General features: G+C 38.0%; 2 protein-coding genes across 3 annotated transcripts; both read right to left on the reverse strand.

Moving 5' to 3' along the window:
• Positions 1 to 3,813: 3,813 nt before the first annotated feature.
• On the reverse strand, positions 3,814 to 18,281 carry LOC21404386 (zinc finger CCCH domain-containing protein 15 homolog). 2 transcript variants are annotated; one of them, XM_024171901.1, is made up of 3 exons: positions 18,141 to 18,281; positions 17,379 to 17,514; positions 3,814 to 4,169 (listed from the first exon to the last, which is right to left on the reverse strand). In XM_024171901.1, exons 1-2 carry the CDS (start codon positions 18,234 to 18,236, stop codon positions 17,380 to 17,382), a joined length of 231 nt encoding a protein of 76 aa, XP_024027669.1. In that variant the 5' UTR covers positions 18,237 to 18,281; the 3' UTR covers positions 3,814 to 4,169; position 17,379. The 2 variants fall into 2 exon arrangements, with proteins under 2 accessions (XP_024027669.1, XP_010105876.1); XM_010107574.2 differs by lacking the exon at positions 3,814 to 4,169 and having other exon boundaries at positions 17,375 to 17,514.
• A 1,614-nt stretch (positions 18,282 to 19,895) lies between these two features.
• LOC21404387 (low affinity sulfate transporter 3) lies at positions 19,896 to 25,744 on the reverse strand. Its single transcript, XM_010107575.2, has 12 exons — positions 25,247 to 25,744; positions 25,099 to 25,147; positions 24,799 to 25,006; positions 24,501 to 24,678; positions 24,218 to 24,283; positions 23,870 to 24,100; positions 23,599 to 23,725; positions 22,902 to 23,188; positions 21,399 to 21,592; positions 20,647 to 20,732; positions 20,462 to 20,538; positions 19,896 to 20,336 (listed from the first exon to the last, which is right to left on the reverse strand). The coding sequence occupies exons 1-12, from the start codon at positions 25,640 to 25,642 to the stop codon at positions 20,175 to 20,177; spliced, it is 2,061 nt and encodes a 686-aa protein (XP_010105877.1). The 5' UTR covers positions 25,643 to 25,744; the 3' UTR covers positions 19,896 to 20,174.
• Between the last annotated feature and the right edge of the window lie 238 nt (positions 25,745 to 25,982).

Here is a 25,982-nt window from a genome sequence, read left to right on the forward strand (position 1 = left end):
ATAGACATACTTTAGCACATATGTTTATAGCTAGTTTCATTTCTATTAAGATCAATATTCATAATATTTGTACACCAAAATCTAAAAAGTATATATGATCTTAATTTGTTATTTAAAACAATTTCTAAATTATAAATTGTAAAATTAATTAATTAATGTTGTTATTTTAAACATTTTGACAAGTATATAAAATGTTTGAGTTAAATTTAACATAGAATATTTATTGAATATTTTAATTTTTAAATAAATATTTAAGAATTTATATTTTTTTAATTTATTTTGAAAAATAAAATAGATAGATAGAGAATTAAGTTTTATTATTAAAGTTATTTTAGTAAATTTGGACAATAATAGCAAAAGTAGCTATGCAAATTAGCAACTAATAACTTGCTTCTCAAATTATGTCATTCGACAGCAGCTTTTAGAAGCTGCTAGACAAAAACACAATTTATTAAACACCCTGTCCTGTTGTAGTTTTTTTTTTCCTCTAAAAACAATACCAAATAGACTCTATGCATGAATTAAACTCTTTTGTTTATTTTGTTACATCACAATCTGCAGAACTCTTCTAATAAAAAAAGGCCCTTCTTCTTCTTCCTTGATGATTTAAAAGGAGCAAAACTTCCCCAGCTGGCCTACTAGAAACTTGGTATCGACATGCCAGAAAAACCAAGGTTGGTTTTAGAGAGCGACATTGGGTTTACAATTACTCATGAACTTGTATACTAATAGAGTTATAGAGGCAACTCAACTGTAAAAGTGTATTTAACGCACGATGATATAGCCGGGAACCAATATATATGTGTGTGTACTTTAATCTACCAATAAAATGCAGTTTTAATTTGGGTGACCCTGACTCGTTTTCCATGCATGACCAATATCCTCAGAAATGCATAAAACGTGGCCAGGTTTGTTAGGCAGTAGCCAAATAATCTATTTAGTAACGGTTTGCCTTTGGGATTTGTTTCACTACTTCAGTTTCAGCATGGTTTTCTATTTTCCTTTTTCTTTATTTTTCTGATCTGCGAGGTTGTCGTTTCAGACTTTCCGTTACTTTCATCAGTAGACCTTTTTTTTTTTTTTTTTTTTTTTTTTTTTTGTGGACTTCTTGTATTTGTTATGACCAATTTGGTGATTTCCTAGTCGGGTAATTATGACAACTAAACAACCGGAAAAATTCAAAGTTAAGTACTTGATTTATACAGCTATCAACTTCATTAATATAATAAATATTGCTACAGCATAGCAGTTTTAAAAATAAATAAAAAAAAATAAAAAATAAAAAACCTATAACATGGCAACATGATACACTGCTACTAAATTAGAAGACTATTTGTTCAACACTTCGGATTGTGTTTGATACGAGAGTTCAAATCAAGATGGTTTTAATTTTGGAACTAGAGCTATGATTTATGATTTAAATTTGGGGTCCAAACCATAGTTCTAGAATTGGAATCATAACCAGAAGTTTGAACCATCCAAAATCAAGGGGAAAGATGGTTTTATTTTTTGAGGTGATTCTGGTTCAAAACATCACATCAAGATTCAAATATTGAAACATAATTATCCAAACTAAACATTGGTTTTCAAAGACCATTTTTTACTTTTTGTAAACAAACAAAGATTTGAACCAGAATCATAGTTTCAGTTCTAGAACTCTCATCACAAACGCAACCTTTAACTCATGGTGATTGGTTAATGTGCCATGTGGGCTGCCAACATAAATCAGTTTGTTGGGCAAAAATTGAGAGAACTTCTATTTTTTGGGGTCAAATTTGAAATTAACCTATTTGTCTTATTCCCTAAGTATCCTTCTACTATAAAGAAACAGGTTACGCTATATAATTAGACTTAAACTGGGGCAAGTTCACATTTTATCTGTTTAATTACCCTTTAATTCCTGCAAAAAAAAAAAAAAAAGGCCAGCTAGAATTGAACAATTAACTATTTGCAATGGCCTATTCACAGAACAATTGTGTCCTATAAATTCTTCCCCTTATTACCATCCTCATAACCATTGTGGCATTGCCTTGATCTTCTCTTCTCTCCCTTGAACATCTTCTTCTCTATATTTTAAGTTCAATATGGCTACGACTAACAGCAACAACAGTAGCCAAAAAGAGAGAAGAGGAAAAGCGGCTGTGGAATTAGCTGCTGAGGATGATCATCAACCTCTCAGTAATCTCAGTGTTAACCTCAAAAATACCACTAATTTGTCCCAAATATTGCCCTCCACTAGCAGCCTTTCTACGGGTGATCAAAACATCAGGTGATCAATTGGTCCAAACCAATTTTGTCGTTTTCCGTCGCATTCGTTAAATTATGTTTATTCCTGTTTAATTACTTGTTAATTAACTTTTGATTTGGAAATCCTGGTGTCACCAGTACTATCAACAACTCTGATTCCGACTCCAGCAGGTTAATTATAATCCCCTTCAAATATGCAATAATATTTCAGCCACTAATATGTATAATCTTTAGTTTAGCCATTTAATTTTTTTTGCCTTGAAAACATTGCAGCGACAGTGAGGATGATCTTGATATGCTAGAGGTGATAATTAATTATCTGTAAATATGAATAGTGCTTTGCTTCTCGCTTTAATATGTGCGTAAGAAACAATTTCAATGTTGTCCCCTAAGGTAAGGTACTTCTGCATGTTGTTTTACATGTATTTACAATTTACAGAGCGTGAGGAAGAAACTTGCCGAGCTATATGTTGGCCAAGAAATTGACATCATACTCGATCGGTTAAGTACTCTCACTTTCTTTGTCCTATAAGCCTATATTAATAATCAGCTGCATGTTATCTCTTATTAATTATCATTGTAATTTTGGTTAATTAGAGCACTTGATCTGATAATTATACTTAGCTTTTTTGTTATGAGTGAATGATCTGATAATTATACTTATCTTTTTTGTACGAGTTCCATTCATACGATCGAAATGGTTTCCAACTACAGGATGGAGGTAATGTACACTTTCCAAGCACAATGAAATATTCCTATCAAAATTCCAAAAATAATTGGGCATACTTCTTTAACGCAGATAGTATTTCCATATGTGCGGACAGTGGTTTAATTTCTAAACCGGTGGTTATTTTCATCTTAATGTTCAGGAGATCTTGAAAGGGCTCGAGGAAGTAAGGCGCGAATTGTCGTACTTACAGCGGAGTCATAGGTACTGTGCTATTGCAGACCTAACATGAACCAGCCTATCTCATCAGGCATACGCAACAGACACAAACACAATCACACACATACATGACATGTTCTTGTTTGCTTGTATCTAATGACTTGATGACTGACTTTAATTTATAACGTGATGTACTTGGGAGCAGTTGCAAGTCTAGCACGGGTGCCTGAACCTGATCCTGCAAGCACGAGGAGGCATAAAGGTGATCAGAAGAGGAGATAGATATGTCGGCTAAATCATCCTAAAACTTGGCCATCTCTATGGCTAACTTTGCTGGATTTTGTATTTCGTACGTCCTTGTGTCATTTGAGTTTGTGCGGTTCATAGACGGTTGGTTTTAGGACCGCCATTTGAGTTTGTGCAGTTCATAGACGGTTGGTTTTAAGACCGTTGGTTTTAGGACCGCAGTCAAGACGCTGCGACATCATATTTTAGCCAAACGTGGAAGGCTCTCCATGTGGTGTTTTGTTAGCTAGGGGTGGCCTTTACACGTTGTCTATGTAGTGAATAATGATGAGAAATCGAATAGTGCTGGTCTAGTTGACGTGGAACAACTCCGATCACTTCTGTAAAATATAAAAATAAAATCAACTCCGATCACCTTTCTTAGCAAACAAATCTACAATGACGGGCATTAAATAAAGAATATACTACTCAAAACCTGGCACTACCACAGGCTTTTGTGTGTTTTATTTTTCTTTTGTTTTTTGTTTTTTCCTTCTTTGGAAAGTATAGAGAGAGTATCAGTTATCAAGAACATATCTTATCTTGTAAGAAAGCAATATAAGACGTACAGATCAGTGAATCAAAATATAATGGTGTATAGATGCTCTAAATAACAAATAAAACTTATAATTTATCATGTTAAAGCGTATTGTTACAAATCTGTGTCCGTCACATAGGTTGCCCAGGGTCGTCGATAAATTTATTTTGTCATATCCTTCCAAACTTTACTTCCATGCTCCCTTTTCTTTACCTGTGTCATGTGTAAAACATGAATGAGTGTGGCTACGAATGAATGATAAGCAATGTAAACTCAGTTTCTAAAGGGTTGGATAATATGTGTTAGCCCAATGTTGAATATTCTCATGTTTTGATGATAACAAACACAATTTATTATGTTACTAATTATTTTATTTTGATTTGTGTATTTAGTATAATTGATATTATAAATCAACTCAAGAAGCATATTGTGGAATACAATGCAAATACATTCAAGTTTAAGAAATGCAATTAAATTGAATTAGGAATTCAAGGCTTGAAGTGTTGAAATACTAAAGATCAACAGCAAACAAACAAAATCAAGCAAGACAAGTTCTAATAGGTTTTTATATCTCCGTAGTCTTGCATTTGATTTTGACTTCATACTATCAATGATTAATTCTTGTTTAGGCTCATGCACACACTCACATTATTCTTTTAAAAATGAGTAAACTAAGTGCATAATAACATTTGGCCTAAAAATGCAATTTTGTGAAGGTTTGCGGCAAAGTCAGTGTCCCGGTTGACCTATATCGTCCGGTGACAGAGAAGGCAAAATCCACCGGTCGACCGGTGGTGCCTCAACCGGTCAACAGCTCCGGTCGACCGGTGCTGCTCAACGGATATTTAATAAGACCGTTGAACAATGAGAATTTAAAATTTGTCTCAATCGGTCAACCGCTCCAGTCGACCGGTTCTGGGCAACAGGCAAAAATAAGACTGTTGGACAGTGAGCTTAAATTGAGAAAAATCATTTTCTCTCATTGTGATTTTTTCTTTCAGACCTTCTAAGGTTCAAACATACTAGAGAATTTATTGAGAGCTTCCAAATCTCTTAAAATCCAAAAAGGTTTCTCTAAAGTGTTAACATAATTATCAATTTCTCTAAATCCTTACTTCATTCTTTCACACATACTTGAGCCTATCTTGAATTCTTTTTTGATAGTGTGATTTCATCATCTCCTAGTCATTTTAATTGTGTAAAACCATTGTTATGAGTATATAACTATGTGCTTCACTATTAACAATCCTTACTTTGGTATTGGGCTTCTTGGTTGGTCGATTTCCGTAGAAAATCGACATTGTATAAGACGTTAGGCGAAGCCTCGGATATAAAGATTCGCCATCTTTGTAAGAGGAGTGATCGTGCGGGAAAGTTGATCGTCTGGAAGAGGCCGAGAGGCAGAATATCTTAGTGACAATGGATGTAGGCAAATTTATTTATCGAACCACTCTAAATCTCGTTTCCATTTCTCTTAACCCTATCTCTCTAATTTCTGCACTTTAATTTGATAGTTGACATTGATTGAATTAACTCTCGGTGATAAGCTTATTAAACTTGTTATATGGTATTAGATTGATTCATCTTGTGCATACTAAGTGTTTGTGTTATTGCATTAACTTACATAATTCTCTGCACACCAAATGTTTAATAAAAGTACTGTGTTGAATTGATTATCTATATTTGTTCTAATCTTTGAATAATTGTATAAATTCTTAAAAAATATTTAAAACTCAATTCACCCCCCTCTTGGGTAGCCTTACTAAGGACAACAATATGGATTGAGAATGCTTATTGATCAAATTAAGAAGAATAATGCTAAAGACGGCAACTCAAAACTCAATTTTTGCGTACCAACCTACATGACATGTGATGTGCCATTCGACCTCATATGCCAACTCATCACTTTTAATTTAGTTCTTACTTTGCTAAATAAGTCCCTAAACCAAACATGACTTTTCAAATTCAAAACAAATTAATTTACTTTCTCTTCCCAACATGACCTTTCAATTATATTCTATTTATGGAAGTCATGTGTATTCTTATTTTCTTTTCTTTCTTTTTTTTTTTCCCACGAACAATATTGGCAACTCTGAGAAAGTGTATGCAGCAATAGCAACTCCAAAGGAGTGGTGAGGAAGGTGATTGAGAAATATGTAGGGGAACTTGAAATGTTGAATAGCAAGCATGTGTTGAGGGTTGAAGACTCTGATTCTGCAGATTGGGGGCCTCTTCGACGTCTTCTTCTTCTCCTTTTAACTCTCATGTTAGGAAATTTAGGGCCTGTTCAGTTGCTTTAACTCACTCAAGTTATCTGTACTCGAGTGAATAATTTGAGTGTAATTTGCGTTCGTTCTTACCTCACTTGAATCAACACTCGAAAATTTATTCGAGTAAACCACTCATTCTCGAGTTTACCTCCTCCCATCAACTCGAGTTGTCTCTCCTCTCTCTCTCATCACCATCATTATCATCATCAACATTTTCTTTCTCTAAACTCCTCCATGCCCGAGCTCTCTCTCACATCCCCACCACCACCAAGTCCATAAACCTCCGATCCCACGCCTTCGCCGGCAACCCCCTCCGTTCCAAGACCCCAAAATCCGGCGACCCATTTTCTCCTTCCCAAGCTCTCTCTCTCTCATCACCATCAATATCATCATCAACATTTTCTCTCTCTAAACTCCTCCATTCCCGAGCTCTCTCTCACATCCCCACCACCACTAAGTCCATAAACCTCCGATCCCACGCCTTCGCCGGCAACCCCTTCCGTTCCAAGACCCCAAAATCTGGCGACCCATTTTCTCCTTCCCAAGCTCTCTCCATCACCATCAATATCATCATCAACATTTTCTCTCTCTAAACTCCTCCATTCCTAAGCTCTCTCTCACATCCCCACCACCACCACCACCGTGTCCATAAACCTCCGATCCCACGCCTTTGCCAGCAACCCCCTCCGTTCCAAGACCCCAAAATCCGGCGAGCCATTTTTTCCTTCCCAAAGCTCTCAAGACCCTCAACTTGAATTATGTATGTAGTGAAGGCTTTTTTTTTTTTTTTTTTTTTTTTTTGGGGGGAGGGGGTGGGGGGGGTTTTTTTTTTTTTTTTTTTTTATATCGTCTGGGGAGAATGGGTTGGAGCGGTTTTTTTTTTTTTTTTGTTTTGTTTTGTTTAATTGTTGTTTAGAAGGTTGTTTTTTCAGAAAAATTTTATAAATGGCTCTCAATTTAAATTATGTATGTAGTTTCACAACTCAAGTTTTACTACAAATAAACATAAACTCAAAAAGATTCTTATCTCAAACCATAACTTAAGTATACACAATCAAACGCAAACTCAAATTACAACTTCAACTCAAGTTATAACTCAAACTCAACTCAAAAACTTAACTCAAGAATACTTGCAAAAGAACAAGCCCTTAGAGTTTTGAGATTGGCGTGGGATTTGTAATTCACATCACTGTGATGATTATATTCCGAAAAAAAAGCATAATCTTTTTTCTTTTGCATGTTTGGTTGCTGAGAAACGGAAGGAAAGGATTAAAATGGAGATGAATATTGATCATTTAGGTCAAACTATGAATTTTTAAACGGATGCCAAATTATTTTGTTTTGAATTTGAAAAGTCATGTTCGGTTTAGGGACTTATTTGCAAAATAAGAGTTATATTAAAAGTGATGTGTTGCATATGAGGTGGAATACCACATCACATGTCATGTAGGTTGGAACTCAAAAATTGGGTTTTAAGTTGGTGTCCTTAGCATTATTCAATTAAGAAAGCGCCTTAGTTTAATGAAAACCAAAATAAGGCTATTCAGGAATGCCACTATGTATATGTTAAATACAAAGCTTTTCTCATGGCAAGAAGAAGACACCACCATTGCGTCTTCAGTTAGCTTTGGCAGGCAAGATACATAAAAGTAGCTAATAGCTCGATTAATTGCATTTCCAATCTTAGCTAATTTTGTTAGTTCTTGGCTCTTTTATTGTGTTTTTAATGTGTTTTTATGTTATTTTTGTATCTAACACTCCTCTTCCATCACCAAATCTCCACACCCACACCCAATTTCTTCACTTTTTCCAACTTTACACCCAAAAATTTGGCCACCATCTCCTTCCTCATCAACAAGTGCGGCTCTGTTAGGAACCCCTCTTCACAGACTTCGAGGTTCTCCTTCCTCCCAAGGTCTACTAACATAATTCCCAATCAACAGACACCCTCTCTCGTCCCCCCTACTTCCCTAGATATGCTCCCCAGCTAACAAACTCCTAACCAACTTGCCACATCAGCTCTCATTTCCCATATTTCCAATTCCTACCCCCTTGTCTTGTACAATTGCCCTACGCCCCTTCCTCCGAGAATAGACCAACGTAACAGGAGGCCTAACAGGCTCCACCACCATTGAAGCTTCAAGACAAGGATTTTGGGTTTTCCTCTTCTGTTTTCACTCACCTTGGTCCAGTAAGTGATTTTGCACAGATGAATTTGGTTTTTGAGAAGGGATTGTGAAATAAAGGAACTATAGCTTATGGGTGCTGAATTTCGTGTTCGCTTAGGATTTCCCCACATTTGAGCACTAAACCACAGTCACCTAGTCTTTCACATACTTAGAGAATATTTATGCGATCTATTGGCTTTCACAACACCAAAAGCGGTTCTAGAACTCACCTTAGTGCTACTCAAGGCAAAATCCCAGGTTAGGCATAGGTTAGGGACATGATTTAGGCATTTCTTTGGACCGATTGAGCCTTTCAAGCCAACCTTGTTATATTCTATTCCTAGTTAGCCCCGTTGAGCCTAACTCTTCCGTTTTCTTTCATCACCCACGTAGTTAGCCTAGTGATAACTCTATGAAAATAGAGTTATCTTAGTCATTTCTAAGCTTAAATTTGTTACTAAGAGGGTGATTTGTGAGATTAATTTGTTAGTTTTAATTGTTTTTATTGTGTTGATGTTTGCTAGTGTGTTGTTGTTACATTTTCTGATTTTTGTGAAAATAATGAATGGAAAGAAAGGAAAAGAATCGTTTGAAGGAACTAAAGTGCAAGTTGAGTGTGCAGGCAGGCAGTGTCGTTTTTGGATGGAGAAGCTGGAAACGACAGGACAGGATTTTGTCATGGAATGCTCCAGCAATTTGTCCTAGCCGAATCTTAAAAGCTGGGAACGTACAGCTGGCATTCTCCACTTATTTTGAGGAGCCATACTTGGATGGCTGAGATGGCATAATCATGGGAAAAATCCTTAACAGTTGACACGTGCCCGTGGCTGAGAGCTCTATTGCGTACCCTAGCTGAGCGAATGAAAGGACGTGGTCCAAGGAGGCTGGGGTATATATAGAAAATGAAGAGGAGTTAACGGCAGACACGGAGAGGAAGACAGAAGAGAGCTTTTTCAGCACATTCTTGACCAGAGGATAGCCGAGAGAGTATAGAGGAGGAAAGGGTAGTAGACACGGAGAGGAGGCAACAAGGACGAGCTGAGAGTGGAGGAATCCACTCCACGTTTATCTTCCATCTCTTCCCTTTTCTAAATTTGTAACTCCATTTAATCTAATATGTTGGATATTACGATTTTTGACATTTCTTTTAGTTCTGCATTTGTGAACATGAGCTAATTTGCTATAGCTGGGATTATGATGAACCCTGAGTTGTGATGATGCTTAGTTAATGTTCAATGTTAAGTAATATTTTAATCCCGTTCATTCAAGTGCATCTATCGTTATTACTACTCATTGATCGAAATTAATTTGTAGTTATTAATTGGATTTAACTTTGGAAAAAGATAAATCTAGTGGATCTAACTTGGATGATGCAAGATCATGAAATCTCATTGGATTTTGCTTGATTTGTCACAGTATAGGAATATATTGTTACCTTGTATAACTGCTGGAAATTGGTGCATTAAATGATGTTTTGAAATTAGGTTTTGCATAGGAATATGTTAGATCTAATTGAGAGACCCAAACACAAGTAATCTGGGAAGATTAATGTGATTAACGTGTGAAATCCAGGTTGACGGAACGGAAATTTTGCTACAGCATTGAGCAGCAACACGAGCATATTTGCATCTTAGAGGGATTCTAAATCCTAGCTAGTTTTTACCCTTATTAACGTGCCTGATAAGTTTAGAGTGCTCTGAATTCAAGTTACCCATAGTTTAGTACTGTTTGTCTCTTTGGATTGTGTAGCCGATAATTGAATATAATTTTCATTTTAACCAATTTCTTCATTAATTTGTTTAGCAATAGATTTTTATAATTTAGCTCAATTGTCAATCTCCGTGGGAACAATAACTCACTCACTCTTTATTACTTGTTGGCTGTGTACACTTGCATAAAAAAAATCACATTATTTTGAGCGTAAGATATTGTGCAACACCTAGCCTTCATCGATACTCCCTTCCGATATATTTTCTCCCATCACCTTAGGCATTTCGAGCTTTCACGTGCACACTTTTGGGATTTATGTGATTTAAGGGTGTTATTGGATGAGGTCTTCATTGTTTTTGCTCTATAGTTCCGTTATTATTTTCCTTATTTCTTCCACTATGTTCTTGTTCTCATTTTATTTCATTTCAATCAAAAAAGAGGGGGGGAGTGTTCTATGCCCCCAAAGAAGTGTATCAAGAAATATGTTTGGGGGTGTTGCCAAAAAACAAAAAGAAAAGAAAAAAAAAAAAAATATATATATATATATATGATGAAAAGTTTGTGAATACAAGAGAATAAAGGGTGACTGTTTGTTCAAAGATTGGCTCAATAGGGACAATTAGGTTTTGGGTTCCGATCGGGTTTTGAGAGAGGCTTAGGTGGTGCGACGTTTGCCTATGGTGATTTGAGCTTAAATGATATCCTTTGTCATCCTACCTTTTACCCAAGCCTTTCATTTCAATCATTAAAAGTCCTAACGATCCTTAACTTTGCCTAAACCAACATTAGTGGAGAGTAGTGTGAAGGGTGAGCCTATGGAACCATTAGAAGCTTCATAACAATTTCTTGTGTTGCCTATTGATTGTATAAATTGATCCGGGTGCTAGATTGACGAAGTGATCAAGTTTACGCACACACTCAGAAAAGGGGCATCTAAGGCAGATGGATTTGAGTTCGGGAATCAAAATTCTAGGCAACTTTGGTGTTCGATATTTCCATTAAACTTTGATTCTTTTTGACATTTGAGACAAAAAGTTTGGCTATCGCATCGACACAGGATTCATTTTCGTTTCTTTCTTTTGTTAGATTTCGTTTATGTTTCTTTTTCTTTTCCTTTTATTTTTGTTTTGTTCAAGGACTAGCAAAATATTAAGTTTGGGGGAATTTGATAGCTCGATTAATTGCATTTCCAATCTTCGCTAATTTTGTTAGTTCTTGGCTCTTTTATTGTGTTTTTATGTTATTTTTGTAGGTTTATGCTACTTAGGAATAAAAGGTTTCAAAGGAGCTCAAAGGAGTGCAAAAAGAGTCAAATCAGCCTTTTCAAGCGCTGCAGCAAGAGAGAAGAGCCCGCTGCAGTGAATCGGACAATTCAAGCCGAATCTGACTCGCAGCAACGCCTCTCCCGAAGCTAAAGAGCCGCTGCAGCAAGTGCGCTTGTGCTGTTAGGGCTTTTTCCAAAATCCTAGCGGTGCTGCAGCAGGGATCCGCTGCAGCGTCTCCACATGTTCTGCAGTCATTTAAGGCCTCATTTGCACTAATTTCAAGGGAGATATAAATAGAAAACGAGCTAAGAATCAAAGGAGACCTTAGAGACAGAGAATCCAGACCTAGAAAAGGAAAATACGGGGATTCAATAGCTTGATTGAAGATTCCAAGGAGGGATCGAAGATTACAGAGCTTGATTGGCGTCTAGTTTTTCACTCACTAGCTTTTGAGTTTGTGTTATTTCCTTGGATTTGGTATTGTATGATGGTTTGGATTCTTGGTTTATCTATGGTTTTTGTAATGGAATTCTTGATGATTACTTCTAGCTAAACTCTTTAAGCTAGGGGTTTGGATGTAATTTTATCATTGGTGATGTTTTGAAGATGCTTGGTGTTTGTTAATGAAATTCCATTTTAATTCATTTGTGTTCCTCTTTGCTTATTGTTCTAATTTGTGATTCAATGAATTAGAGATATAGATGTGTGATATTAGTCTTGGGAAAGTCAATTTCACGTGTTGGGATTTGGGGAACACAACCTAGAGTTAGTTGACTTCAGGAGGCCAATTGATTCGGGTAATCAAAATTAGGTTTGCTTAATGGGTGCTTAATTAGTTAGGGGAATAAGGATATTGCCTAATTGAATTTGCACACTATTTTACTCGGCACTCGGGAGAAGGAGTGAAATTACTTTAGAAAATCTAGATTAATGAATTGAGTGGAACTAATTAACAAACTCAAGTATCAGAATTACATAGCTCAATAGAATGAAACCAAAACCCCTAATTACCTTATCATAGTCAGAGTTCCCTTCGATCCTTTTTGTCTCCAAATTGCTCTTCTTATTGTGTTATTACTTTGCTTTTCTTGTTTTAATGAGTCTATTTCCTTAAATTCGATTGCCTTGATAAAATTGGGTTAGTATAGTTGCGGTAATTAGTTTAATTTGTGAAAACTCAACCCTTGTGGGACCATATTCGACAATTCTCTCACTTTACTACTTGCTACGATTCGTTCATTGCAAGCAAAATAATTTCGCGACGGTAGCTGATAAAGAGGGCCATAAAAAGAGATGTAAAGGGAAATACAAGAAGGAAAAACATCATTTCTCTCGTCATTAGGCAGAGGACTTGCTAAGAAAAAAGTGCTCATCGAGTCATTGCTACAGGTGAATGTAGATGGTGTACGGGTACAGGACTGGAGTTATAACTACCAACTACAGATCCTCCTAAAAGTTAAGTATCAAAGCAATTTCTGATCCAGATTTTTTGATAAAACACACATAAGAATGTGCAGGGGCAGGAGGGGAATGTGATTAACACTGAGTCAGGGCAAGGGTAGGGGGGTGTTTGTTAGGATACGGTTATGGGTTATAGGGCTGTGTGCAAGGGTAGAATATTGGGGTAAACCGGGTTATAACATTAGCCCTAGTTTCTCGGACATTCTAGAGGGCTCCCTTCGATCCCAAACGCCGCGCGACCCCCCTACAGCACCGCGACACCGAGATGCTCCTGGAGCAGTGGGTGCGACGACTAACGGCGGCTCCTCTTTCCGAAGGCTCTCTTACGAGGAAATACAACAGAAACGAGCATGTGGGCTTTGCTTCAGGTGCGATGAAAAATTTAGACCTACCGCTGCAAACTCCGCCAGCTCCAGGTCCTTCTGGTCATAGGGGAAGACTCCGATCGGGAGGGGGACCCACAGGATGAATCAGCTGAAGCAGCTGCCGTACAGGAGGAGATTACTGAAGGTAACGTTGATCTATCACTTAATTCCCTTCGGGGATTTGCCTCCGCAAAGACCATGAAGCTGCAAGGAACCATCGGCGACAGGGAAGTCATCGTGTTGATTGATAGTGGGGCCTCCCACAGTTTCATTTCTGCAGAACTGGTGCGTACACTGGGCCTGCCATCGGATTTAACCGTACGGCACAAAATTCAGGTGGGCAACGGCATGAGTTTTCACCAGAACGGGGTGTGCCGAGGAGTGCGGTTGCTCATACAAGGGCACTAGGTTGTCGAGGATTTTTTCCGTTTGAATTGGGCAGTGCAGAGGTCGTTTTGGGTATTACGTGGCTACGCACCTTAGGTGAAGTACGGGCGGATTGGGCAAACTTCACCATGAAATTCCAGCAAGAGGGCAGTTAGGTCCAATGGACTGGGGATCCATCCCTCAGCTATTCACCGGTAAGTTTCCGTTCTTTGACTCGATTTTGTCAGGCACGGGAGGTGGGGGTACTCCTAGAGTTGAACTCAGTAGGGGAGGATGGGCAAGACATGGAAACGCACAACTTACCTCCAGAATTTGATGGACTTATCCAGCAATTCCGCCACGTCTTCGATACTCCAAAAGGGCTGCCACCGCGACGGGTGAAGGATCACTGGATAATCCTGCGAGATGGAGCGACTCCTCCCAATGTTTGGCCTTACCGGTACCTGCAGATACAAAAAGGGGAGATAGAAAAATTGGTCTCGGACATGCTGGCTTCAGGCATCATCAGGCCTAGCAGCGGCCCTTATGCCAGTCCGGTACTTTTGGTTAAGAAAAAAGACGGCAGTTGGCGATTCTACGTAGACTACCGAGCCTTAAACCAGCTTACGGTTCCGGATAAATTTCCTATTCCGATCATCGACGAGCTGCCGGATGAGCTACATGGAGCCACGGTCTTTTCCAAATTGGATTTGAAGGCAGGTTACCACCAGATACGTGTGCGGGAAGGCGACGTGGAAAAGACGGCGTTCCGCACTCATGAGGGGCATTACGAGTTTCTCGTCATGCCCTTTGGCCTCGCTAATGCGCCGGCCACATTTCAATCGTTAATGAATTCGGTATTTCGCCCTTATCTCCGGAAGTTTGTATTGGTTTTTTTTTATGACATACTGGTTTACAGCAGGTCTTGGGAGGAGCATTGCGGGCATTTGCGGCAGGGCCTCACGGTCTTACAGCAGGGATCCTTATTTGGCAATTACAAAAAATGCGTTTTCGGCCATGTCATCTCCGCTGAGGGTGTGTCCACCAACCCATCCAAGGTCGAGGCCATGATCTCGTGGCCGACTCCTCAGAACGTTAAGGAACTCCGTGGATTTTTAGGTCTCACGGGCTACTATAGGCGGTTCGTGAGGGGTTACGGTACCCTTGCCCGTCCCCTCACCAATCTACTCAAAAAGGGAGCTTTCTTTTGGACCGACTTGGAAGACACAGCCTTCCTTCAATTGAAGACAACGATGACGGAACTTCCCGTTTTGGTCATGCTGGACTTTACTAAACTATTTGTGGTGGAGACGGATGCCTCCGGAATCAGGGTGGGCGCCGTCTTAATGCAGGAAGGCTGACCCCTTGCTTACTTTAGTAAGGTGCTATCGGCCACGACCCGCCTGACTTCGGTGTATGAGCGCGAGCTCCTGGCCATTGTGCTCGCTGTGCAGAAGTGGAGACACTACCTCCTGGGGCGACACTTTGTCGTGCGTTCGGACCAGCAGAGTCTGCGGTTTCTCCTTGACCAGCGGGTTCTCCCACCAAAGCAGCTACGTTTGGTGGCCAAACTGCTCGGATATGACTTTGAAGTACAATATAAAAGGGGTGCGGCAAACAAGGCCGCCGATGCCTTATCTCAGCGAGGAACCGCAGCAGATGTCTCCCTCGCGGCCTTGTCTATTCCCCATCATTTTGACATCGAGGGCCTTAAAAAAGACCAACAGGCAGACCAGGATTGTGCCCTGCTCATTTCTGCCGTGCAACAAAATCAACCCCTGCGCGAGGGATATGGGATTCGCCAGGGTTTGCTCTACTTACGGGACCGCGTCGTTCTGCCTCCATCGTCAGACTGGATCACTCGGGTGCTGCATGACTTCCACGACGATTTGGTTGGGGGGCGCTCAGGGTTCCTGCGGACATACAAACGGATAGCAACCGTTTTCTTCTGGAAAGGAATGAAGAAGGCCATAAAGGGATTATGTGGACAAATGTGAGGCATGCCAACACTCGAAGACAGAAGCGTTGTCGCCGGCAAGGTTATTGCAGCCGCTGCCTATCCCAGCTCAGATTTGGGAGGATGTTTCTATGGACTTTATCAGCGGCCTTCCAAAGTCACGGGGAATGGATACCATTTTAGTCATCGTCGATCGCCTATCCAAATATGCACATTTTTGTCCCTTGGCGCACCCCTACACGGCCATCCAGGTGGCAACCCTGTTTGTTCGCGAGATCGTCCGATTACATGGGTTTCCCCGCTCCATCGTCAGCGACCACGACTTGACTTTTATGAGTCATTTCTGGCGTGAGATGTTCTGACTCCAGGGCACACGGCTGCACCCGAGCACGGCCTATCATCCCCAAACGGACGGCCAGACGGAAGTGACAAATCGGTGTTTGGAAACGTATCTTCGATGTTTCGCCTGCGACAAACCGCGACAGTGGCTATCTTTTTTACCTTGGGCAGAGTATTGGTTTAATACTACGTATAACGCTTCCACCAAATACTCTCCTTTCCAAGTAGTGTATGGCCGAGCTCCTCCCCCCCTGTATCGTTTTCCTGAAGGTTCCACGGCCGTCAATGAGGTTGATGTTCAACTCCAGCAACGCAATCACATGATAGACACCATCAAGGAGCACTTACTCTTAGCACAACAGCGCATGAAGCACTTTGCCAATCAGCACCGACGAGAGGTCAGTTTCGCCCCTAGAGACTTGGTTTTACTAAAGCTGTGGCCCTATTTCATTAAGTCCTTGGCACGAAAGGTCAATGAAAAACTTAGTCCCCGCTTCTATGGGCCTTTCACCGTTCTGGCTAAGATCGGACTAGTTGCCTACCACCTCAAATTGCCGGACAGCTCCAAAATCCACCCGGTCTTTCACGTATCTCAGCTCAAAGCTTTTAAGGGACAACATTACAATGGTTTGGTGCTATCGGAACAGTTGACTGATGAGCTGGAGCTCCTAGTCCAACCGGCCTCGATTGTGAATTCTTGCTCCGTTGCTGTCGGGGGGCGCCAGGTACAAGAGGTGCTGGTGCATTGGAAGGGGTTACCGCAGGCGGATGCGACCTGGGAGCAATTAGTGACCGTTGCTGAACAGTTTCCGGACTTCGACCTTGAGGACAAGGTCGAGTTGGAGAAGGGGGGTAATGTTAGACCTCCAGCCCTCAGATTTGTGTATGCCAGAAGAAGGAGTAAGAATGTGCAGGGGCAGGAGGGGAATGTGATTAACACTGAGTCAGGGCAAGGGTAGGGGGGCGTTTGTTAGGATACGGTTATGGGTTATGGGGCTGTGTGCAAGGGTATGATATTGGGAAAGAAGTTAGTTAGAGGATATGGGAATAAATAGTCCTCGGGTCCAGAGGAAAAGGCATTGAGAATTAAGTAAAGGATTGAGTCTGTGGAGGTTTGGAGGGGTCCTCGAATTCTCCTTCATCTTTCATTTCCAGCTTTTATTTTGTTTCCCTGCTCTTGTATTTTCCATCGTGATTCAATAAAAGGAACCAGGCCATTTTCCTGGTTAGCTTTCAGAGTTCTTGTTGTTCTTCTTAGCTTAATTGCTCCAAGGTGTCTAGAACGAAGGGAGTCCTAACAAAAAACCCCATAGATAGATCGACCATAAGAGCCTCCAGGAGGAAGTGAACATCAATTTCTGATCCGGATTTTTACTTAACAGTATTTCATATGATACAATTACGAATATATGAGAGATACATTGATCATAAATATAATTAAATGTCTTTTTTGCTTTTTCAATCAATTTATTGAAAAAAATGAGACATAAATTTTCAAGTCTATTGTCTACAAAAGGTTACCTCAATAAAGAGCCTTATCAAAAACCCAAGGTTCATGAAGAAAAAGCTCCCGGCCATTCATTTGCGCTGTTCCTGCAGCTATATCTTCCTCGCGTTTCCTTGCTGCTTCGGCTCTTCTAGCTGATGCGACTGCATCCTAAACACAAACAGACAAACTTATCCACATTATATACAAGTTCCACCTAACAGAGAAGTAACTTCTAATAACTCACTAATAGGGCCACATCACATAAGTTCATGTTAGAACAAAGGCCTACATAGTGCAAATACGCAAATCAAATAAGATAAAGCCAATGAGTTAACATGATTAACTCATATTGTACATAAAAGTAACAAGGAAAAGTTTCTTAGTATCTCCACGATATCCAATTTCGTGTTGTTCGGCTAATGGTCACAAATAAAATCAGTTGCCAATTGGGGTTTTTTTTTTTTTTTTTTTTTTCTTTTAACTGAGTTACTTCTCATGACATGAATTATGAATATATGGTCCAATTACTCTTTAATGCTACAAGCAAACACACACTGCAAGAACACTAATTTGGATTTATGAGGTCTGAAGTTACCAATATCTCCACAGGCAAAACCCAAAATAATTTGTGCGTAAATAAATTAACAGATAATCCCATGAATTCGAACAATACACAACAATATCTCAAAAAAAAAAAAAAAAATTTCTTGTTATACAAAGGCCAAAAGAAAAGTGCAGAAAATAAAACCTAAAACTAATATGAAATTAAAAAAAAAAAAAAAAAAAAAAAAAACCTTTTGGCGTTTCCAGGAAAGGAACTGCGACCCCGTGATGGGATTGGGCCTCGGATTCTCATTGGCCTTAATTTCCTGCTCTCCTTCTGCTCCCATCTTTTTTATCTTCTTTCTATCTTTTCGTTACTTCAAATTCCTCTTTCTGATGTGTTTTTTTGATTCAATAGTTAAATATTCCTCATTCGAATCGACGACAACTATGCGCTGTGACGGCGAGAACGAGACGATGCCGTTTTAGATACACGTAAAACGTCGCTACCTGTGGCGGGCGTATCATTACCTCACACATGCCTTCTGCTCCCTACTTTCGAAACGACGAAACATTAATTGTCGTTTCTTCATTTAACATCTTTTTTGCATTCATGTTGTTTTAGTGAAAGTCGGTTTTTTTTTTTTTTTTAAATAAATAATGTGTCTGATGTTTGATAATATCACTGGCGGAGGGAGGTGAGGCCAGGGGCATATGCCCCCTCGATTTTTGGTTTTTCATTTTAACCTATGGTTTTTCATATTAATAAAAATTTCAAACAAACCTCTAAAAAATCTAACCTCAACTTTTTTTTTTGGTTTCCTGCTTATTGATTTTTTGTCTTTTCCTATTAAATCGTATACCTTTGAATGTACCAAATTAAATAACTTTTTTCTAATTTACTCTTACAAAAATATTTTTTCCTTCGAATTGGTCCCTTTTTAAATATTTTTTTTCATATAATCTTTATTATATCAAAAGAGAGTCTCATACAAAATTTAAAATGACTCATTAAAACAATATTGCTAAAATGTGTCCCTAATTTAGGATTTTATTTTTTTTTCAAATAACTCTCTCAATTGCTACATTCTATAAAACACATTTTCTCTAATTTTCCCTTGTTGAAGTAAAAAAATATTTATTATTTAAAAAAAAAAAAGCTCTTTAAAATTTTAAATTCACGTATCAAAAGGTTCAATAAATTGATCAACATGCACATGCATGATATTATTCTAATTAGTTAGTAGTATGTTAAAGCAAAAAAAAAAAAAAGAAAAAGAAAAGGAAAGTAATAGTATTAGGAGTTGAGTTTGTTAATGTTTTTAACATTTTCAATATTTTTATTTTTATTTTATGCCCCTCTGAAACAAAATCTTAACTCCGTCACGGTCTGATATTAAAGGCTTCTTTTAGTCAACGACGTTCTTTATTTTCCATTACATGTCGTTTCTCGTTGTTACTGACCTTTTGTTCATATGTTATGGTCTTACAGTTTATGTTGTTTTTACAGTTTGTGTCGTTTTCTTGTTGTTACAGTTTATGTTGTTTTAAAGTCACGGTCGCTCGTAAAACTCATGTCGTTTTCTTGTTTAATTATTGTTTGTTCGTAGAATGTCGGTTTTTCTAACTGATCGAGGTTACTGTTATGTTCCGGTTTTTGTAACTAATTGAGGTTACGTTGTCGTCTGCAGATTGATGTCGTTTTTTTCAGTTAATGTCGTTTGTTCACAGAATGTTGTACGTCCCCTTTTTTGCCAAATGTTAGACGTCTGATTAATGTCTTTTCCTGTTGTTACAGACTTTTTTGTTATATATTGTTACTGACTTTTTGTTTATTATTATATGCCGTCGTTTACTATTTATGTCCCTTTTCGTTGTCGTTTTCTCAAAGTGTTTCCGTTCTATGCCATTATTGGTCTCTCTCTCTCTGTCTATTTTTTGTTTTTTTTTTCAAATCCTTCTTTAATCTATGTGACTCACGGAGGTTAATGTTATTATCCAGTATATTCAAATAAGCAGCCATTTTATAATTGATTCAAAGAAAACTATTGCTAGAAACCTAGCTGGATCTAAGCCACTCCTATGTGGCTTAATTTCCAAATACTGATTAACAGTCGGAGAGGGTAGCACTCTTGGAAACAAATGATCCTTTGGACCTCATCCGATATTCACCACTCTCAACCCCAACTGTATTATTTGCAATTTCTTAGGATATATATATATACATATATATATGTGTGATAAAGCAAATAGAGAGCTGGGCACTATTTATATTCTAAGACTTGTCAACAGCTGCTAAGGCCTGAATTAGCTGCCACTTTGGAGCCAAGGCAACCTTCTACAGCTTCACCCACTGTGAAGAAGACCCTCTCTCCCCCTATTTTGTCTACAAACTTGGCTAGCTTTAGCTTGTGGATCACTTGCCACTTTGGGTTTGCCACTGCTAACTGCAAATATATATAAACAACAATATTAGTATAGAACACTTAATATGTATATATGTACCAAATAAATAAATATATATATATATATATATATTCATATATGTCATGTAGAATTAGTGATGCCTTACTCCTATGCCATGGGAAAGTAACTTCTTGTGCAGTTCCTCTAGAGAAGAAATTCCTGAAGTGTCGATGTTCATCACATCTGTTTGCATCGTCAAAAATGAAAAATGCATTGGTGTGATATTAGTTAAGAATATAATCCATGGTTTATAGGAATTATTTCTGAAACCATGAAGAGAAGTGTGCTTACTGGACATGTCGAGAACCACTACTTGAACAATGTTCTTTACAGTCTCTTCCGTTGCATCCTCTTCATCTGCCACCCACTTTATTATCCTAAAACAAAGCATTATGAAAAAAGATCAGTACCCCCGTCAACTCTTTTGCATGATTTGGCAGTAATGAATTGTTAAATTTTCATCGGATTTTATTTTTATTTTTCGCATGATTTGGCAGTAATGAATTGTTAAATTTTCATTTTATTTTTATTTTTTGGTCTGAACTACAAAACTAGATTTAAAAAGTTTAGATTATATATGTCTAAACTATGCTCTTCACCAAGCCTTTATTTTCTGGATAATTTGTAGACCTTAATATCCAAGCTCAATTGGGCTTCTACAATACCTAAGTTCGAGTAGATGTTAACATTAGGATTCCCATCCTGAATTATTGCCACCCTTGATTTTGGGAATGTGACAGTTGATTAATCCCTCCCTTAATATTTCACCAATATTCGTAGTCTTTGAGTGATCTTGACTAAACGCACCACAGAGAATACAATTCTCCTCAATTCTCTCTTTTGTCCTTTTCCATGTTTTCAGAATTCACATATTATTTGATTCTTGCGTGATTTTAACTTAATCCAACATTTAAATGGATGTCACATAAGTTTTTTTTTTTATTAGGTGTATGTCACGCCTCCAGATATATATATATATATGTGTGTGTGTGTGTGTGTATGTATGTATATATTCTCTTTTAGGAAGAAAAAAAAAGATGCACCTTTCTCTAACAAAGTTGGCATTAGCAAAACAAAGTAAGCCAGAGTCGATGCGGATTATCAAGATGCCTGGGGCCTTGGCAGCCATGGGATATTGACTGATTTCACAGAAGGTATCTGTTCTTGGAATTCTTCCTAGTACCTCTACCCCTGGTCGAATTGAATGCAGTAATATCTTTGCAAAGGAGATGGCCACCTGCAAAATTAAGCACCCAAAAAAAATATATATATATATATATCAGGCCTAAAGCATATATGTAACTGGTGACATGACATATAAAAAGAATAATAGATAATGTATTATTAAGCATGTTGAATTGTAAGTGGTCGGAACTCAATAGAAGACCTTAGATTCCATCCTATCCACTTTGGTCCAACTCATCAGTGGATTAAGCATCAAGCAATTTACTCAAACAGTGACATATGGCACATGCTGAGCCTATATATAATATATATATATATATATATATCATTAGCTATACATGAATGAACAGGTGAGACCAACTTGACTTTCACTACTAACTAATAGGGTTAAACTCATTTAATCTAGGAGTATAAGCCAAATCATATTTTGGTTCCTAATTTTTAAAACGTTCCAAAACTAGTACTCGATTAGTTAATGGTTTTTCTGAAAAAAAAAAAAAAAAAGACTATTAAATCTTAAGAAAAGACTAATAACCGTTTGCTTTGCTACAAAAAGTACTAACTGGTGCTTCATACGTTGCAACTTTGTCAAGTTATGGGTCCTGGCAATTACTTCTTGGTGCTGATATACATACAAATATCTCAACTTTTTTTATTTTTTCCACTTATAAGGGTACAATATTATCCTATATATATAGCACCTAATAACCTTGTCTAAATGTACACAATGGGGCCCTAAATTTGTCTACAGAGAAGAGGGAAGCAAGTGGTGGATAGTGGATACAAGTTATCAAGACAAAGAGGACAATCTCAATGAGTTGACCTGAGCCCTCTACTTTGGAACATCGGTCCACACCATATAAGTAAAATCAAAAGCCTGAGAACCACTAAAGAATTTAATGGGACTATTTTCTTTTCTTTTCTTTTCTTTTCTTTTTTCTCCAGCTCAATTATTAGACGGACCATCCATCATCCTCATCTGTCATACCATACCACATTCAACTTGGCATGATCGAAAAACGACTCTCTTATTACCCAAGCCAAGTTATATAGTTTTGTAGTGGCTATAATAATTGACTATATTATTCTATACTATATGTAGTGCTAAAAACTTGATACCAAATTGTGACTGATTTGTCTTCTTCACTGCAAGTTGGCATCATGATGATCAGTAGCTAGCTACAAAGTTTTGGTAACGAGAACACATATTTTTGTAGTCTATCATCTATGTGCCGTCCTGATATTGCACAACTTGAAATAATTGCATAATAATAGATAACAAAAATAGTAGAAGTGGTTAATTATCAAAAAAAGAAAAGTAGAAGGGGTTAATTTTTTTTTTTTTTTTTCCTTTTCTTTACCGCTATGAGAAGGCCGATCTCCACGGAGGCGAACAAGACGCCAAAGAAAGCGCCAATGCAAGCGAGGAAATCGAGTTTGTCGAGTTTCCAGATGTGAAAAGCTTCGTTGATGTCGATAAGTCCAGGAAGAGCTGACAAGATTATTGAAGCCAGGATGGTCATGGGAGTGTAGTACAAGAGCTTTGTTAACAACTGCAGCGACGCAAACACTGTCACGGCCATCACTATATTCGACACCACGGTCTCACATCCGGCGCTGAAATTCACCGCCGTTCTTGAGAATGAACCTGCATACACCAACCAGTATTATAAGCACTATTCATCCACTTAACTTTCATTTGAATGATCAAGTTGTAATCTGAAATTAACTCTTGACTAAAAAAGTTGCACGTGTCAAAGAATTTATATTTTAATGAACTTTGTTACTTTTTCTTTTCTTTTTTTTTTTTACCTAGCGTTAATGTTATACTCCACTTGGGATTGTTTTGGTTTAAAATAAAATCACTTTTAGCGTTCTATTGGGTTCTTTTCTATGTATCAAAATTGCTTTCGTCGATATATGCTTAAAATTATTTTAAAAGTAATTTTTGGAGCTTCGGAATCAATCCAAACTTGCACCATGACCTCGCAAGTGCCACCAAAAAAAAAAAAATGCTCATAAAAATTATTTTATTAAAAAAAAAAAAAAAAAGCTCACCAGTCGCCACATAACAAGAAGTTAGAGATCCTGCAAGGTTCATAAAGCCCATGGCTAACATCTCCGTGTTCCCATCAAGATGGTATCCTTTGATGGAAGCAAAGGATCGACCAACAGCAATTGCCTCCTGATATTTAATTAATTAATAATTCAAACATTAATATTCAAGTCAATTACCTTAATCACATGTCAAAGATTTATAAAAGAAAAAAACTAGAACAAAAATAAAAATAGAAATGTGTTGTGGATGATAAATAAATAAATAACTCACGGTGAGTGCAATGATGGCACAAATGAGTCCTGCTTTGGCAGTTTGTGCGACATGTGGGCCTTTGAGCTGCAACTGATGAAGGGAGCTGGGATTCAGGCCTCCGTTGATGTGTTTGACTATTTTGACTCCATGCTTATCAGCTTTTGTTAAATACACTATCAGAGTGGATAATATCACTGATAATAGAGGAGCAATTGCTGGCACCCAAAACAGCTTTTTGTTTCTTCTACCCTACAAATTATTTAATTAACAAAATGAGTTTAGTCAATTACTAATTATAAGAGCAGAAATTTAAAGAAAAAAATCACAAGGGAATATTGAAAACACTTTTAGAAATTTATGACTTACAATGTGCCGCGCAACTAGGAGAAAGATTAGGAACGAGCAACCGATGACGATATTGAGAGGGTGCCACTGTAATTTAGCAAAGAAAAAAAAGGACAATAATTTAATTCAGACAAATGCTTGATGTACATGTTTGATTTTATTCTCGAATAAAATCCCCCTTTTTAACCTTTTTCCATTCCATGAATGTGAAAGTTACCAATAGTTGGTTAATATTGAATATATGTTACATAATTTTCAATTAGAATTTAGTTAATAAATTAGCTCTAGCAAAGAGATCACTTACTGGCTCATTAACAAAGGACTTGAAAACGGACTTCAACACAGAGACAACATCAGTATTTGTGGTGAAGTGGGTGATCCCAATTAGACCCCTGAGTTGCTGAAGCCCTATAACTATGGCTGCTCCAGCCATGAACCCAACTATGGCAGCATGTGACAGAAAATCAATTAAAAAACCCAACCTGCAAAGATACATAAGATATCAATCAATTAATTAATTATTACGTGCACTTTTATAACTAAAAACAAAAAATAAAAAGGGATATATATACAAATATATCACTTAGTAAAGCACTGTATACCTGAAGAATCCAAAGGCAGTTTGAAAAATTCCGGCGAAGAAAGTGACGGTGAAAACAAGCTTTGTGTAGGCAACGGGGTCGGTGGCGGGGTCTTGCATTTCCGGCACCAAGGAAGAGAGAAGCAATGAGACCACAGCCACAGGTCCAATGGCTATTTCTCTTGAGCTTCCCATTAGAGCATAGATTAGTGGCGGCACAACGCTTGTGTCTAAAAATCAAAAGTTTAGCATACATATTAAACAAACTATGAAGTTAATTATTAACTAGAACTCATAATGATCAAGCGGATTAACAACTTACAGAGGCCGTACTGAGGATCAAGTTTCGCTAAATTCGCATATCCAATACTCTGCAAAACCATCATATATAGAACTCATAATGTCATTTCAAATGTTTGTAAAAAAAGCAAAAGTTGTTTTGTTATTGTTTTCTATTTTTTCGGTGGTACCTGAGGAATGCTGAGACTAGCAAGAGTTAAGCCAGCCATCAAGTCGTGTTTGAATTTGGAGGCCTTGTAGTTCCTTCCCAATCTTAGGATCGGAAAAAGAGACATCAAGACGGAAAAAAGACGCCCCGATGAAGTTGTGCTCTTGCCATTCCCTTTTGAAGAGTGCTTCTTGTTTTTTTGTTCGGCAAAAATTGTGCGTTTGATTGAAGAAAGAAGCTGATGAAACAGAGAGGGTGGCTCAGGAGAGTTGAGCAGGCAGTCATGAGCTCTTTTCTGGTGGTCATTAGTAGTAGTCGCGGTTCGGCCGACATGATCCTCAATGACGTCGAGCTGTTGGAGCTCCACCGCGCCTCCTGCGTATGTTGTCTCCGCCGGTGTCTCTGCCAGAGAACCCATGTGGTGGTGAATGGTGTTTTTGAAGTGTTTGGGAGAACTGTGCCTCGGTTTACTGTTTATATAATGCGTGTAGTTCCAAAGAGGCAAGAGTACTTACTACTAATGCATCACTCTCATTGCATTATTAATGTAAATATATGTGTGTTTATATAGTAGAATATTTTTCTTGGGGGACTTTTAAAAAAAGGGCATTGGCCGGTGCGCGTTACCATGAATAAAAAAATTAGGATTGCATCTACATATGTGGAGGGATGTATTATTAGATATTCGAATTATTGACAGATTAGTCTTTTCTGAAGTATATGATTGATCACTGAGGTACTTATAAATTGGTATTGGA

Source organism: Morus notabilis, unplaced genomic scaffold (genome assembly GCF_000414095.1).
Source record: "Morus notabilis unplaced genomic scaffold, ASM41409v2 Scaffold206, whole genome shotgun sequence".
Lineage (NCBI taxonomy): Eukaryota > Viridiplantae > Streptophyta > Magnoliopsida > Rosales > Moraceae > Morus > Morus notabilis.